The sequence below is a fragment of the Amblyomma americanum genome, chromosome 1 (assembly GCF_052857255.1).
Source record: "Amblyomma americanum isolate KBUSLIRL-KWMA chromosome 1, ASM5285725v1, whole genome shotgun sequence".
Lineage (NCBI taxonomy): Eukaryota > Metazoa > Arthropoda > Arachnida > Ixodida > Ixodidae > Amblyomma > Amblyomma americanum.
This window is the reverse complement of record NC_135497.1, coordinates 96014917-96031695: the sequence shown is the minus strand read 5'-3', so window position 1 is coordinate 96031695 and position 16779 is coordinate 96014917. Positions and strand designations below refer to the sequence as shown.

At 47.9% G+C, this 16779-nt stretch overlaps 2 protein-coding genes across 5 annotated transcripts; one reads left to right on the top strand and one right to left on the bottom strand.

The window, feature by feature from the left end:
• Nucleotides 1-2116: 2116 nt before the first annotated feature.
• On the bottom strand, nt 2117-6398 carry LOC144112687 (palmitoyltransferase ZDHHC20-B-like). Its single transcript, XM_077645516.1, has 3 exons — nt 6346-6398; nt 3289-3606; nt 2117-2635 (listed from the first exon to the last, which is right to left on the bottom strand). Exons 1-3 carry the CDS (start codon nt 6396-6398, stop codon nt 2173-2175), a joined length of 834 nt encoding a protein of 277 aa, XP_077501642.1. The 3' UTR covers nt 2117-2172.
• Nucleotides 6399-14181: 7783 nt separating this feature from the next.
• Nucleotides 14182-15470, top strand: LOC144113278 (uncharacterized). Of its 4 annotated transcripts, none has more exons than XM_077646267.1 (4): nt 14182-14401; nt 14649-14703; nt 14789-14876; nt 15182-15320. In XM_077646267.1, the coding sequence occupies exons 1-4, from the start codon at nt 14394-14396 to the stop codon at nt 15217-15219; spliced, it is 189 nt and encodes a 62-aa protein (XP_077502393.1). In that variant the 5' UTR covers nt 14182-14393; the 3' UTR covers nt 15220-15320. The 4 variants fall into 4 exon arrangements, with proteins under 4 accessions (XP_077502393.1, XP_077502392.1, XP_077502391.1 ...); XM_077646266.1 differs by having other exon boundaries at nt 14220-14401; nt 14786-14876; XM_077646265.1 differs by having other exon boundaries at nt 14243-14401; nt 14789-15470.
• The last annotated feature ends 1309 nt before the right edge of the window (nt 15471-16779 follow it).

Genomic DNA, 16779 nt, shown 5'->3' with positions numbered 1-16779 from the left:
TACGGTTACGCAGGTATGACCACTTGTCAAGAAGTCACGTTAGATTCGACGATCTCTCAGGCGATTGCGGCTGCCGTGGAAGCTTTCATGTCTAAGAGTGTTGAGCGGATAGTGTCTATACAAACAAAGCGCCCGTGTTGTCTTCTTTCTTGTGTGTATTCTTGGCGCTAAAATCCTTGTAAAATGTCTCGGAATGGTTAACTGACGTTCTGGCAGCTCAGCTTACGCATGTGTGTCATGCATGCTAGCATGGCCCCTCTCATGATACCTTTTTCCTCTCAACTTACCCAGCCTTCCATATTTGAAAGAACTCAGCCCCAGGAACGAACTATTGTCTCTTCCCCTGTACTTTGTTCGGGAACTTCCAGGGATGTTGGAATTGCTTATGATTCAGAGATAGTGGAGGATGCGCATGCATGCTAGCATGGCCCCCTCTCACGATACCTTTCTCCTCTCAACTTGCCCAGCCTTCCATATCTGAAAGGACTCAGCCCCAGGAACGAACTATTGTCTCTTCCCCTGTACTTTGTTCGGGAACTTCCAGGGATGTTGGAATTGCCTATGATTCAGAGATAGTGGAGGATGCGCGTGCTCTCAAACGCAATGGACCTGAATAAGTGAACATTTCTTAAAGTACGCCAAAGTAGAAGCCTGGGCGAGTTGGTACTCCTTCTGAAACAGCGCAAACACGACAAGGACGAAAGAAACGTACAACGCAGCGCTCGTGTTGTACGTGAGGACTGTTAATCCCGCCATGATTATTGTTTTAGAAAAGAGGCGGCAACAGAGTCTTTCAACGCGTCGGTTTTCTCGTGATACCCGATGACACCTTTCTGGTATTGACATGAACACGATCAATTTTTGACGGCGGGGACGAAGAGCGACGTTTTCGAGTTGGACATAACATTTCTATGTCAAAGCGGCAAGCGTTACAGGGAGTTTGTCATTGACATTCGTCAATACTGGCGTTTATGTAAGAGAGGTTGAAGGTTCGGCTGAGTCAACAGTGACACTGGAGGAAGGACATGTTGGCCGAGTTTGGCTGCTCAAAACAGATGACGCATCCTGTGCTGAGATCACCCGGGACAGGGCATTGCTGAACGTGCTGATCGTATATGATCGAGGACACCAGCAAAAGCCTTCTCCACAGCAGCAACAGCTGACTTTGTCAATCCCGCTTCTACATCATTACCAGCTGCGCGGACAATTATTGCATATGAGCGAGTTTTTTTATCCAGCAGGGCGTACGCATCTGCTCGCGAGCACCTGTCCCGCCGAACAATTTCCAGCACAGTCTGCTCATCTGCACGCTTCGGACATATGGGATCATCAGCTGGGTTAGCACAGCGTCAACCGCAACAGCTGGAAGAATCAGAAGGGCAGGTATCTGATGGAAGATTGTCCCCGCAACTGTCAGCGTGTTGCCGACTTACATGACTTGGTGCTGTGGTCAAACCGTCGGCAGTTCCCACACTGCAATGGCCGCGGTTGCGGTGAGTCTACGCTATAGACAGGGCCAAATCTTTAGTTCACAAAGACAAATGACCCTGAAATAGACGCAATAACTGATTTTGTGGGCACCCGAGAACCACCAGCCTTCCTTCTACAGCGGAAGACGGACAGAATACTAACACCGGCATTTTGAATGTTCTGAAAAACTTTTGGGGTGAAGCTCAAGGATAAACCCTTAGTGCAGGCAAGCTGTTAAGGAATAAATGGTCTCACCGGCAGTCAGGTGAAATATGCGTACTGGAGCAAGACCGCCTCACAATCTAAACCAGAAGACTTGCACTCTATACCCCTCCTGCCAAACGGTCTTGCTTCTGAAATTTCCAGATGGCGGCTGGTCACAGGCTTCAGTTGCTCCTGAATGATACGAGAGTTTTTGAGTTCAATGGCTCCATCTCCAATAGGGACCAACGCCACAGGGATCACCTTGCAACCATTAATACTGAAAGACTCCATAGGAAAGCTTTGAGACCGCACACTGGCGAACCAGGATGATGGAGCTTCCCTTGCGGAGGTCGAAGCTATGGTCAAAAGCCTAGCAATTCAACAGCCCTAATTCCCACAGGACAAAAAACCTGGTTTAATCCCCACCCACGGACAGCACATGCCGCAGTAGAAGCTGTGTTCACGGGAAGCCTGTGGAGACGAAAGCGTAGCACAGAGTCACCGCACTTCCATAGAAGTGAATGCCGATGCCACTACTATCGGCGGTAAATCCTTCTTGCTCTCAGAGAGCCGAACAGACGCCGCGGCTTCCGTTGGTGGCACGACGGTGATCGTCGTCGGAGGAAGAAAGGAGAGACTGCCGCGAGGCGGCGCCACGAAAGGAGTCAGCGTGAGGCCCCCTAGCGGGCCCTCCGTCGATGGAACGGGCCGGCGGCACGAGGTCAAAACCGGCAACTCGGGGACCTCGTCCGCCACGGGCAACGGAGGGACCGGAACAGAGGGCCTGCGCTCCTCGACCACCACCGAGACGGGAGGCCCGTAGACGTAATGGTCCGGGTGCAGCCGCGTGGGGAAGCGGGCGCCGTCTCCCAGTGAGGTGAAAACCGGCAGAAACCAGAGGGCCTTGCGGTGGCCAAACACCTCGGCGATGTTGTCCCTGAAGCCAATGTCGAACGAGTCTCTGCGCAAAGGGCACCGATGGCGTCCTCAGATGGTGTACGTTGTCGCCTTTCTTTTGTGTGAACGTTCAAGGCGCGTGGAGTCCCCGCTAATCAGTGCTATAGCAGTGTCTCTGGCATAACTTTTTTTCCGCGGAAGCCGTTTTTGCGCTGTTGCTCTAGTACCTCGCGACCTCTCCTCTCAGTGAGTCAAGCACGCAGGATGCTCAGAATTCTACCCCACTACCAGAGCATCTTTCACAAGGTTCAAGCCAATGTCCTCACCACTCCGACGCGTGTTTACCTCTACCACTTACCTCCCGATCCCTCTTGCCTAAGATACCTTCCTGTATGCTAACCTAGAGAACCATTTTTTTCTTTGTCCTGTCGCCATCCAAGCCCCCATAAACCCCCCCCCCCCACTCCCCCTTTCTGTTGCTGTGTCTGGCTGATGTCTTTTCTAGCAGAGGATCACCAGGCCTTGGTCAGTCAAGCCGTTCATCTACTCTGCGCTTAATTTGCTGCCTGAATAAAGTATATTCCTTCTACTGTATACTACCCAGGTTTAATAAAAACTAATAATATCGGCTTAGTCTGCACGTAATCTTTTTGTCAGCAACACCATCTCAAAACGTGTAATATGTACAAGCTGGGCTGTCGACAGCTTGTTCGATACCTGTCATCCTTGAACAGATGGGGGCGCAGGTCTTCGAGGGTGGTGACGTTGTTGCACACCATGGTGAAGTGCAGGTAGAGGAAGGAGCCAAGCACCAGAACCAGCATCACGCCGAACGCGTAGAGGAAGGTGCAGTTGAGCGTGACGTAAGTGGAGGTGTTGCTGGACCAGGCGCCAGCCACGTGATGCGTGGCGCTGGCCAGTCCGAACACGCACAAGGCCACCACGCAGAAGATGGTGAGCAGGAAGAACTTGTAGGTGCTGAAGCAGACGCAGTTGTTGAACCAAGGGCAGTGGTGGTCCATTTTTGGAACGCACCTGCGAACATGCGCCAGGTGAACGTTTCGTCGCGCGCTTGTCCGCACATAGTATAATGGCACCTGAGCACGTCCACAGGCGTCCGATAATTATATCCGTTAATACTGCTTTACAAAAAAAGTCTCCGATCCCATTTGGGTCAGGGCTGCCTAGCTTGTTTTTATATTCGGTCACAGTAAAGCTATCAAGGCGGAGCACCATAACTGCGTTACTGCGCGAGAGGTTCTGACGCGGACCAGCCGCCTAGCACGTTGCTTGCTGCACTTTGCTTGAATCAGGGACTGAACTATTTCTAAGTGGGTGGAGCAAGCCTTCCAGATTGTATTGTAATTTGATTATTTATTCAAAGTCTTGTTTCCGTAATATATTTTCTATTTCTTGTTTATATTTTTCTTATTTTTCATTGTTCAAAGGTGTACTCGTCAATACATATAAAACCAATAGAAATAGGCAACTTTATAAAGTTGTACAAACGAGGAGCGATGGGGTGCTTTAAAAAAGCTTGGGCAGTCTGTCTCAATTCTGCTAATCTTGGTCATGAACAGTGGTCAGACAATCTTCTGTTGTGACGACAGGATTTTTTAGGTTACTGAAACGAAATGCTTTACGATTGGCTACGAAGCCAACTAGCTGAGCCCCACTGCGGCCCCACTGTGCTCTATATAAATAACGTCCTAGAATTGAATTGAGCCGTTTGCCAGAAATCTGACCTGAGTGCAGGCAATTGGAGACTGTTGGGAGGGGGGGGGGGCTTACCACTCTGGAGGAATGTTGGGGGGACGACCGCCCCCCTCGACCCCCCCCCCCCCCGTTACAGTGTCCTTGGCTTACATATATTATTAGTCGAAGGTTCTAGATCAGAAGGGGGTATGCTCCTCCTCGGACAGTCCAGGGCTGTAGTGGACTCGACTGAGCAGCGCGCTAGGGTAATCAGCCATTACTGGCCCTCACGACTAGCGCTGCCGCATGCTCTGAGAAATGGAAAGGTTCAATCTGCGTCGCTCTCAGTAGTCAAATCAACAGCGCTGTGAAGAAAGGGAAGGAGGGACGGCAAAAAGGAAGTAGGAAAGAGGGGCCGCAGTGGAGGTCTGCCCAATTAAATTTAACCCCTTGCGTATTGTGCATTTGCTTCATTTCTTTCACTTTCTTTTCTCACTCATTTCATCCTACCACAAAGAAAGGTGTCTCGACTTTTCTTTATAACGTTTTCCTTCCCTGCAGTGTAGCTAGAAAAAGGAAATGAAAATTAGTTTGGGGGAAAGAAAATGGCGCAGTATCTCTCACATGTCGGGTGACACCTGAACCGCGCCGTAAGGAAAGGGATAAAGGAGGAAATGAAAGAAGACAGGAAGAATAAGGTGCCGTAGTGGAGGGCTCCGGAATAATTTCGACCACCTGGGGATCTTTAACGTGCACTGGCATCGCACAGCACCTCAACTCTGCGAACTCGCGTGTATGTAGCTCCACTCCAGAAGAACATGCACTCGGACACACAAAAGGTTCGACGAAAGGCGCGAGTGGACTATCTGCGCCGCACACATCGACAGGCACAAAATGCTGTATACGTCGATGCAGCCATGTACCCCGATTCAACAAACGCGGTGGCGGTCGTCTTGGACACCATTTTCAAGGAAATCGCCAGCGCCTTCCTACGGAACTGTTCTCCCACAGTAGCAGAAACTGCTGCAATTGCCCTCGCAATCCAGCACGGCGATGCTACGGGAAATGAGCCAAAATTATTACCGACTCCCATTCCGCGTGTCGCCTCTTCCTCTCTGGCAGACTTCCACACTCCATCGCTCCCATTTTGACTACCCCACAAGTTCAAAATTCCGCATGCAAGCACCAAATCACTTGGACTCCTGGGCACGAGGGGCTCGAGGGAAACGAGGCCGCGGACAGTCTAGCTCGAGGATATACTAACCGAGCGACTAACCTCCCCGACCTCACCTATCACCCCTCTACGTACGGCGAGCGCCTCCTCCTTCTCCGAACACAAAGACATGTCCATCCCCCACCACACCTTAAGCTAACGGCGGCAGAGGCGAGGGAATGGCGACAACTACAGACGAACACCTTTCCTAACCTACACAAGTACTACATCATCATCCCCGACAGATATGACAGAATCTGCCCCTGGTGTGGCGGAATTCCAACAACATATATCACGTAACATGGGGCTGCTCAGGTCCGAAGCTCCCCGAACTAGACAAACATCACTCCGAGGAACAATGGGAGTCTGCCGTGCTCAGCTCTCACTTGGCGACGCAGCGAAAGCTGATATCCCAAGCAAGAGCAACTGCGGTGGACATTGGGGTCCTGAAATTAGGACTCCACCCAAAATCTGTATTTTCGCCTCTCTATCCTATCTTTTTGGAATAAATGTTTTCTACTAGGGTGGATTTAGGCAGATATTATGTGGGAGAGTAGGACCGCAGAGAACAAGACGTCCTCCCCCCGCCCCCCATTTTCTTTATACAAAAAAGTTGAAATGCATTGCGCAAATAAATAACTTCCGCAGCCTCCTATCCGGCTCTTCGTGCAAGATTTGGCCGTAATGGTTCCCTGGATTAAACTTTATTAGGAAAATATAAGGGAAATTGTTTTCTTGGAGCCTCATTTGGAACAGATTTTTTCTTAATACATGGTATCAAACACAAGCATAGGTCACACTGGCTGCATACTATATATCGGAAAGTAGAAAGGGAAAATATTGTGCTTCGTTCCAGCCTAAAGTACGAGGGTCCACCGTTGTATACGTTGCGCCCTGGAGCTCCCGACCGCACCTTCATCCTCGTTTTTTTTTTCGCTGAGATGAGAGTCTGTCACAATCTAGCAGGCACGAAACCAAAAGAGTACCAATTGTGATCGCGGAAAATCGAGCAAATTATAAGCGTGCGCACAGAGCAAGCGGTTGGACATTGCAAACGCGCGCGCCGCCGATCGGCGTCAAGCTAAGGTGGGACGGCGCCGGGCCGCCGCGCACGGCGCAGCCCAGCGGATGCACACACCTCACACCCTCTGAAGATGTACAAACTTGCGCCGCAGACGTGCTCGTGTCCGTCTTTACATTGCTTCTTCGTTTGCTTGTTGGGGGATCCGGATAATGGTGTGCCGCCAGCAGTATATTGTTTCTCTCAATGACAGACTACGAGCTGCACCCTTAAAATAGACAGAGCTGTAAAAAGCGATGTATTCATCTTCATCATCTAAAAAACAAAACAAGAATAGCAAAATGGACATTATACTGACTCGGACCTCGAGTGTGACTAACGTTCTTTCCACAGGCCTCCACAGTGGCCTTCCTCTCAAAATAAAGGACTTTCAATCAATCGAGGATGTTAGCTAGCGCGTGCGCCCGCGCTTGTGCGTGTTCCAGCTGACGTAAGCACTGACGCAGCAGCGGTGCAGCGGTTAAATGTGGGACGAGGAAGAATTTGAAGTCGCACCGATGTGAGGACCACGGACGGCGCCAGGATATATTTGTAGTGGGCGCGGAGAATGTTGTGAAGGAGGAAGCCAAATGTTGGCTAGGCACAAAAGAGCTGCTGGGTTAGCTAAATGAACGTAGCGTAGTGAAAACAGAGACAGTGGAAGCTTCAAAAGCACAAGTGATCGAAAAGGTTCCGTTACTCGGCAGCTGACTTATGTATTAAAAGCCCGAAGGAAATTATGGCGTTCTTTGCTGATAGCCTGTACTGACGAATATCACCTAAACCACATGGTTGCCAGAGTTTTATAAGGTATATTGTACAGGCCCCACGGTAGACCCCGACAAGAAAATGACATGCACGGGGCCTTACTGGGGAGTTACTCTAAAGCACAGATATATAAAACCGTGAATCTGAAACCTACTTATCATCACTCGCGCAGGACTAATCACGAGAAGTGCATCAGCAGACTGCATCCCGTTGTGACACGTTCAAATATTTTTTTTTCCGTTGACCATCAAAGCGTGGAATAGACTGCCACGGGTTATCTCAATGCGGGCACACTTGAATTGTTTGTTCAAATAACTGAGAGCCTGCTCAATCAATGAAGCCCCTTCGAAAGTAATTACTAAACTTCTTATTGTTTGTAGCAATGTTTGAATGTCCATGTTTATAATGAGAAAGCATTATACAGGGTGTCCAGCCTAACTTTAGCCAAGGGTTAAAGAATAAGATATTTGAGGTAGGCCAGGAAAACCTCTTACATACATCTACCAACCGGCTTGCGCATCATAGGCAATTTTTTGTTTTGCAATTAATTAATTAGCAATTAAGATAATTCTTCTAAATGCGTAAATATTGACTTTAGACAGAAAATGTGAATAGCAAAGTTGGAGAGAACCTTATATCTTTTTGTTTAACCCTTGGCTAAAGTTAGCCTGGACACCCTGTATATACTATATGGCTCATGCGAACGAAAAGCCGTCACCGGAAGTTGTCCGCAAAATGTGTCCACAGGTGGTGGTGGTAGAAAACATTTCAGGAGGACACAGGGGCGCAACAAAAACACACGGACATAGAAGTAGACAGGGACGAGCGCTCGCCCCTGTCTACTTCTATGTCCGTGTGTTTTTGTTGCGCCCCTGTGTCCTCCTGAAAAGATATGAACCAACACGCCCAAATACAAGTACTTCTGAGTAGAAAACATTTATTGTCAAGCAGTACATAGGGGGCAAAGGGGCAAACCCCCTAGATGGCACGAGGCGAGGGAGCTACCCTTACAGGGCAAAGAACAGCCCTTGGAGGGCTATCCGCTTCAGGGCGTCGGTAATTATCCGGCGCTGGTCAGCAGCAGCGGAGCTGGCCAGGTGAGTCTCCCTGTATGACTCCGCCGTGGTTGGGGATGGAGGGTGTGGGAAGGTAGGACATGTGAGGAGGACGTGAAGAAAGTTTCCTGGTTTCCCGCAGAGCTTACAGGAGAACTAATCGGGGTAGTGGGCATGAAGGATAATAGGGTAGGGAGCAGTTCGGGTCTGGAGTCGGCGCCAGTGGGATGCCTTGGTTAAAGGGGCTGCGAAACACCGCTTGAACGGATGCCGGTTACGCTTCAGATGGATTCTTTATGCCACACAGATGCTGACTAAAAAAGAATTACGAGAATCGATGCATAGGAACTGGAGTTATTCAATGAAGAAATTTCAAAATACAAGCAAACAAAATGCTGCCCTCCACTCGATTTTCGCGCAGCTTCCCATTCCCATTTCACTCTCCCAATGACGGAACCCAGGGCGACCAATCAAAACAGCCTATCTTAGCACGTGGCAGAAGTTTGCACTCCATGGTTGCCTGTCCTTTGTAACTCGTTCATGCCAAGGCTGGCAGCGCCGTTTGCATGGTTACCACAACCATGTCAACGCCCAGCTGACCCAGCGATGCTTCACCGTCGCGTCGACGGCGCAGAAGGGAACGCTGATCAGTGACGTTCCCTTACTTATGAATCCGAACTCGAGCGCGAGATACTGCGACGGTGTGACAGCCTGCACAAGATATCAAGACACATTTAGCATAGCGCGTACCGCTACTGCTTACCGCCAACCATCGCCCGTCGCTCCTAGCGCGCTGGTTGGCCACGGCGAGCAAGGAGCGCGCGCTGTTGACAGGAATATAGCGCCATCTGGCGCCACAAACTGACGATGTGCACTGCCTGCTAAATGTGAAACGAACACATCCTTCCATGGGACCGACACGAACGCTTATAGAGTGCAATGGCTCGATCAGATCGATTCCGCTAAGCCGCTCTCAGATACATAGAGATTAGCCATAAGTGTTTAGTGCTAGGTCGTAGGATGTTTACAGAGAGGCGCAAAGTCCACCGATGGATGGATGGATCGATGGAATGGATGGATGGATGGGTGAATACGGCTGAACCCTTTAAATCGGGCGGTGGCTCAAGCCACCTAGCCATGTCTTGTGAAATTTTACTCCTGTCTTGCGTTTAGCCACCAATCGTATAACCTTCGCTTGGTTACTTCTACCCGCTTAAAATCTACTTTCCCTTCACTATCCTTAAACCCCAATGCCTCGGGTAAATCAGCCCCGCTGCTTTCCACTGTCGGGTGAAGCCCTTTACAGAAAAGTATCAAGTGTTCAGCCGTTTCCTCCTCCTCTCTGCACAAAATGCACAACGTGTCTATCTCGTGGTACCTGACTCTATACGTCTTAGTCCGCAAAACTCCAGTCCTGGCCTCAAATAACAAAGCGCTTCCCCTACAATTACCATAGATATTTTCTTTGGCAATTTCCTGTTTAAAGGTCCGGTATGTTCCCAGTGTCGATTTCGTCAGTATCCCTGTTTTCCACAGAGCTCTCTCTGTTTCTTTAACCTATAATTGCTGATTTGCCCCCTTACTGCTGTCCAGATATTTGCTTGTCAATTTTCTAGTTCGCTTTCTCCATTTCGTGTCAACATTGTTTGTATACAGGAGTTAATTTTGATGATGATGTTGGGTGACTGATCGATCGATGTTGGTGACCGACAGATCGATGGTGTTGATCTTGAAGTCTTCTGATGGTTCGGTGATCCGGCGACACGTTGCGGAACAGACTGGACAACTGCTTCGGGACACCAGCTCTTTATTGTACGGGCGCTCACAGGCGACCTGCCCTCCGATCTCCAATCTCCCCCGTTCGCGCCAAAAACTCGCCCTTAAATCCCTTCGCCCAGCATTCTGGGGACCCTTTTTGTAACCAATAGGAAATGCGCTTCTCGGAGCCAATCAGGAGAATTTCGTTCAAACTGAAGAAGCCAATAGCACGCCGATGCTCACGTTGTTGTTGTCGCGCGGGCACCGCGCGAATTCCACGAAGACGTTGCGCATTTCCGCTTGGCTACAGCACAGAGACACAAAATCACTAAAAACGCCAGCGGAAGCTCAGGGAAACCGAACACCCAGTCCGAACCACGCACACTGCCCTGGTCGCGCTCCCCAATTCTGCTGCCTGCTCCGAGGCGTCCGGCCCGTCCCGCGGCCGGTTCGCCGTTGAAAGCAATAAATTTACACGCGACCCCCTCTCGAAACCCCAGGGGTCCGCGTGTCGGCCGCGTCTTGCGGCCCGAGTGCGACTTTGCAAGGACGGGCCTCCTTACTGCCGGTTAACCGTCGTTGCCGCCATCTGCCGCGTTTGTCTCAAAACAAACCCATTTCGGCGGCGCCTGGATGGCGGCTTCTCGAGGAGCCCCAAAAACAGCTAACACACATCAACCAAGGGGGCCAAGCCACCGGCTTCGGGGTGCGCGCGCGATCGGTCCCTGAGCAACAGCTCGACAACTTAACTACAGGTATCTGAAAACTTTCCTAGCCCACTGCTTTTCCATTTTTCTCAATCGTTCCTCAAATGCTATCTTACTGCTAGTCTCTCATCTAAAATGTAAAAAGTAGCCAGTGCTTCTGGTGGCGTGTTTTTGTTTTACTTGATTTACAGTGCTTTTATCTAGGGCAAATAAGCTGGTTTTGTTAATGTAGTATAAAACACAAAAACTTGACAAAACTTATCTCTAGTTATTAACCCAATTCGCAGTATATTTACTCTTTGTCCAATCATCATGCTAGCGCAAAGTGATGTCATATCCGCTGCTAAAAACCGCCACTGTATGGTGACACCGTCAGCGCCACGAATTTGTTTTTGCGAGCTAATTAAAATATTAAAAACCGGAGTATACGCGGTACGACCGATGCTAATAACATCACTATAACTCATTCTATGCAACCAACAGGCAAAACAATGCACTGAAAAAGTGTTTCGGGGCCCCTTTAAGGTTAGGGAGGGAGCCGGCGGTGCGAGACCTCATACGTCAGAGTGAGATTTAATTGACTCGATGAGGTTCAAAGTTGAAGCACGGGGGTGAAACTTCGTATACCTACCAATGGCCACGAATTACAGACGGTAGCGCCAATTCTTCCTTCAGTTACGCTCATATCGATTGGCGGCGCAGTTAATTACGGCGTATTAACCTCCATGACAACGGACTACCGAAACAGGGGGTTTTGCATGGCACGTGCTTCACGCCCGGACTCCCTGGACTGTCCCAAAATCATGCCCTCTAGAGGAGGTGGGCGGATTTATCGTTGTCCGCGCCTGCTCTGCGCGCGGCCGCGCGCCGCGTTTTGCTTGGATTTTCGTACACCCTTTCTTTGCTATTGTGTCATGTGAAAATTGGTTGCGTTGCTGGTCAACAACGGTAACCGCAACGCTGGGCAAATGTACGGAGAACAGAGAAGATATTTTTCATGGTTTTATCGGCACATATATACCTTCACGTTAGATTTCTCAAAATACACTACATGTCTATGTCACGGCATTCCGTATAATACAGATACAGAATGTGTGCGGACGCACCAGTGGTGTTAAGTGTATCTGAAACGGCACAACTGACATTTTCAGTATATGATTTCGTGCATCATTCATACATATGCGATCATTCTTGTATAATATAACGTATACAGAAGGATCTGTCTGTGCACAGTGAGCGCACGAAATTTAATGTATGCATGATCGTACCTTACAATCATAGACAACTGCAAAAAAAAGTTTAGTATTTACGTAAACGCGTGAAAGCAAAACCGCTATCACGCAATGGCCTTCACTCCCCATGCTGATATTATATATATATATATATATATATATATATATATATATATATATATATATATATATATATATATATATATATATGTATATATATATATATATATATATATATATATATATATATATATATATATATATATATATATATATATATATATATATACGACACCAATAAAATTCAGTTAACATACAGTTGCATAATCGGTTCCCACGATGTACCGACTCTTGCGGACCAAACCAACACCCTCTAAAGGGTGTTGACCAAACCCGATGACTGCTTCTTCAACAGCAATGACAAGCATTGTTCATGATGTTGAACGGTGGCTTCCAAAAAAGCGAGCGCAGGTTGTGGCTCTCGTCGAATCCGTGCGGCTACGTCTCCCAGGCCTGCACTCTTCGCACTTTCGAAGGTCACGAGCACGAAACGTTGTCGCAGCAACCAACGCGCGAAAGAACACGACGCCAAGGTGTCTATGACCGGCGCCGCAAAGCACGCGACAGCACTCGAGATAACCTGCGAATGACGGTGTTCGCGAAAAACACGGAAAGGATGCGTGGCGGTTGAACGGCCGCGCGGGTCAGAAATTCAAAAGGGATAGAGAGCGCCAGACCGTTTCTCCTTTCAAAACCTTCTTGTGGTTACATCTTGTCCTTTACTACAGGCGCTAGCGCCAGTTCATCATACGTTCACAACGGATAGTGTACGGAGTTACGGCAGGTTACGGCTTCAGCGGAGGTTTTTCAATTAGCCGGGACGAAAGTAGCTCGCGCTTTCCTCCCTCTGATATATGTCTCTACTATGCATGCCCGCTGCAGTGTATGGTATATCCAAGACATATAGCTATATAGTTATATATATAGCTATATATATAGTATAGCATATGACTTAATTAACTGGCTTAACTATTTATATTGTTCAGCATGTGGAAGCAGTCGGGGTTGCTCAACGGGCCAGTGAAAACTTGCACAGTGAAAAGGTCACAACTGGTTCGATTATCTAGGTTTATTTACCAACGGTTTCATATATTGTTAAGCATATATATGCATGGCACGTGTTTTCCCTTCATGCTTGTAAGCCGTTTCGTTCGCGTCATATTTTTCAACGTGTAGGCCTGAAGATAGGAAGATAGCAAGGTTTCCTTGGTTTCCTGCTGGCCAGGGCAACGTTGCACAAGGACGGCATGGAGGAGCACGGAAGATATGGTGGTCATAACCAACAACCATGGAGGAATCCATAAGGTAGCCGCCCTGGTGGCGCAATGGTTAGGGCGCTCGGCTACTGATCCGGAGTACCCAGGTTCGAACCCGGCCGTGGCGGCAGCGTTTCGATGGAGGCGAAACGCAAAGGCGCCCGTGTGCTGTGCGATGTCAGTGCAGGGTGATCGCAATTATTCCGCAGCCCTCTAATACTGCATCTCTTTCTTCCTTTCTTCTTTCACTCCCTCCTTTATCCCTTCGCTTACGACGCGGTTCAGGTGTCAGCCGAGATGCGAGACAGATACTGCGTCATTTCCTTTCCCCCAATAATAATAATAATAATGGTTTTTGGTAGAAAGAAAATGGCGCAGTATCTGTCTCATATATCGTTGGACACATGAACAGCGCCGTAAGGGAAGGGATAAAGGAGGGAGTGAAAGAATAAAGGAAGAAGAGGTCCCGTAGTGGAGGGCTCCGGAATAATTTCGACCACTTGGGGATCTTTAACGTGCACTGACATCGCACAGCACACGGGCGCCTTAGCGTTTTTCCTCCATAAAAACGCAGCCGCCGCGGTCGGGTTCGAACCCGGGAACTCCGGATCAGTAGTCGAGACCCGCCACCGCGGCGGGTCTCCTTTCCCCCCAAATAACAGTTTCAATTGTCTTTCTCCAAGTCTCTCATTTCTGTTTCTACGGTAACACTTCGTCCCTTTGAAGCAGATGAAGGACAGCGCCGCCTTGGGGGCTTGGGACCACGTTTTTAAATATACTTTAAAAACGTTGCTTGGGTCGCGCTTGGGACCATCGTTTGTATATAGAGCAAACATTTTTTTAAACGGTGCTTCGGACAACATTGCTTGGATTGCTTGGAAGTCCAGGGAGAACCAATCCGTGTTAAATCCAATCCAATTCAATCCAATCCGCGGAATTCAGCCAATTCGGTAACGGCGGCGATGTGGTGGCGGTGGTTCGGCTGTCTGTAAGGCATGTGCTGAACTCCAGATCAAGAATGTTAAGGTGCGAAGTGAGATCGCATGTGCTGTTAAAATTTCTTGATGCAGATATGGCATGCCAAGAACTGCTGCAGAAGTTCCAACAAGTCGCTTCATGAGCTATGGCTTCCTTCCGTAGTCATAACTGCAAATTATTGCCACCACTCAATGTGGTGAAATAACCGAGCCTTGACATTACGGGGGTTGCGAAAATACGCGTTGGAGCAATGTCTAAGGAATTGTTGTTTACTTATTCTTTTTTTTTGTTCCAGCGGGTGCTTGCTGGCTGTGGGGAAAAGGTTGCCGCTGCTGAAGCCAAACTACTGTGTAAGCCAGAATTATGGTTTCCAGTTACATTTACCAGTGACGTTCAAGAGCGTACTGATTTGCGCATCTGGGTATTTTTCAGCAGACTGTATTACATGGCACAAAACGAGAAGCAAGTACTCGGTGGAACCTATTCCGACGGAGGACACCCGAAGCATACGCTCGTTACGATGGTCTGAATCCAACTCTGGATCAACTTGTGTACACGAGTGGCGTGCATAATTACATGCTTTTAGCTAGCATCACAGCTACAAGCATTGCAGCCGGCGGCGTCTGCTACGTCGGCGCCACTTATTTCAACTTGTGGCCAGAGCCTTCAAATGGCCAACAGCCTATTTGGAGCCCATCTTCTGCTCAGAAGGGAGCTTTTGTATCTGTCATTAGCATGTACATGCTTGCATGTCTGTATTTGATAAGACATATGCCAGTGCGCATCTACTACAACAAGTCAAAGCAAATGTTTTGTTTCGTCTTCCAGAGTACAGTGCCTGGACTGCGAAGAAAAGAAACTTTTAAACCTGGGGCATTAGAGGTTGTGCCGGAAACCAAATACATCACAATAAGGGATTTTTTTGGCAATGTGCGTGTGAGAAATGGGTGGCGGAGGTTTGTAGTAGTTGAGGAGCGCTTTCGTTTTGTGGCCTTTTACAATGTCATGGTTGGCTTTGATGACATTGATGTGCTAGAGAGCTAGACAACCACTGGGCTGGCTTATGTATGTTAGTGCAGATTGGTCAATAAAATCACTTTTTTTTTGTTCTGCTCTAGGGAGTGTTTATTGCTTACATTTTTTCCCTCATGAAAAATAACCCTGTTTGCACTTAAGCTTCATTAGAAAAAATCTGCAGTCATACCTCATAATTAAGTTTGGCAGTTGTGCAGTTATAAATACTCTAGCTCATTAAGTGGCACCTCAAATTATAGTTGCAACAAGCAGGTTTTACGTGAAAGCATAATTAAACTTGGCACAAAAATAAAGCATGCATTTTTTGCACAGTTCATATTTTGTTGGCAAGACTACACTGTACTTTTGAAAAAATATGAAGTAGGCACTAAATATCCACAGGCATTCAATTTCTTTGTGTGGACACTCATAGTAAGTACTGCACTTGAAGCATCATCTCACACGTAGTGAAGTTACAAGTTCCATTTGTTGTCTTACTAATTTGCAGCTGGTAAAATATATGCAATGCACTCTGAAGGCAGTCATTGTCATTCAAAGCTTCCTTGTGGCTCTATTGCCTGACCATGAAGGGCATAGCTGGGTAGTAGTAAAGATGTTTTTTGCAGTGCCTTTTGGATGCACTTTGGTGCTGGGTGCCACATGAAACAAGCAGGCATTGAATACTGGCATCAACAGAACACTTGAAGTGTCGCGCACTTAAGGGATAACCATTACTTGCCGAAATTTGCCTCCAAGCTCAAAGCTGCATCATCCGCAGCCATTTCTTGTGTGGTAGAAACATGCATGTTCACTAGCATCTTGCTAGTGAATACATTTATAATTGTTTTAGTCGTAAGACAGTGCAGGCACCAAGAAATTTTTTAAGCGTTACTTTCCCAGCATTACTTTTCCCAGTAAAGATAACTACAACGTATATCGCTGTGATCGCTCCGGTAGAAAAGGTGGTGGTGTCCTTATCGCCATCAAAAAAGGATTAAATTCATTCCTCATTAACACCGGGTCTTCACTTGAAATAGTCTGGGCTGCTTGTATTTTGGCATCGGTGAAGGTACTGGTTGGTGTTTGCTACCGTCCGCCTGATTCAGATCACTCATTCGTTTCTAAACTCCATAGCAGTATTACTTCAGCTATGCAAATATGCCCAACTGAACTCATTTACCTGGTTGGTGACTTCAATTTTCCACAGATTGATTGGTCACATTTGTCGTCATCTTGCCGCGCCTCAACAGAACTTATCAACATTATGTTAGATTTTAATTTCTTTCATATGATTAACCAACCTACTCGCGGTTCAAACATTTTAGATTTAGCTTTCTGCAATGCGCCCGAAACGATTAACGAAGTCTTGCTCCTTGACGGTTTTAGTGACCATAAGCTCATTCATCTACAAC

Coding starts and splice junctions, on each gene's coding strand:
- LOC144112687 (XM_077645516.1), bottom strand. CDS start 6,398: ATGAAGGTGCGGTCGGGAGCTCCAGGGCGCAACGTATACAACGGTGGA. Junction 3,607..6,345: donor GTATACAACGGTGGACCCTC/GTACTTTAGGCT, acceptor GCATGTTCGCAG/GTGCGTTCCAAAAATGGACC. Junction 2,636..3,288: donor CATCTGTTCAAGGATGACAG/GTATCGAACAAG, acceptor CCCTTTGCGCAG/AGACTCGTTCGACATTGGCT.
- LOC144113278 (XM_077646264.1), top strand. Junction 14,704..14,785: donor TGCTGAAGCCAAACTACTGT/GTAAGCCAGAAT, acceptor GGTATTTTTCAG/CAGACTGTATTACATGGCAC.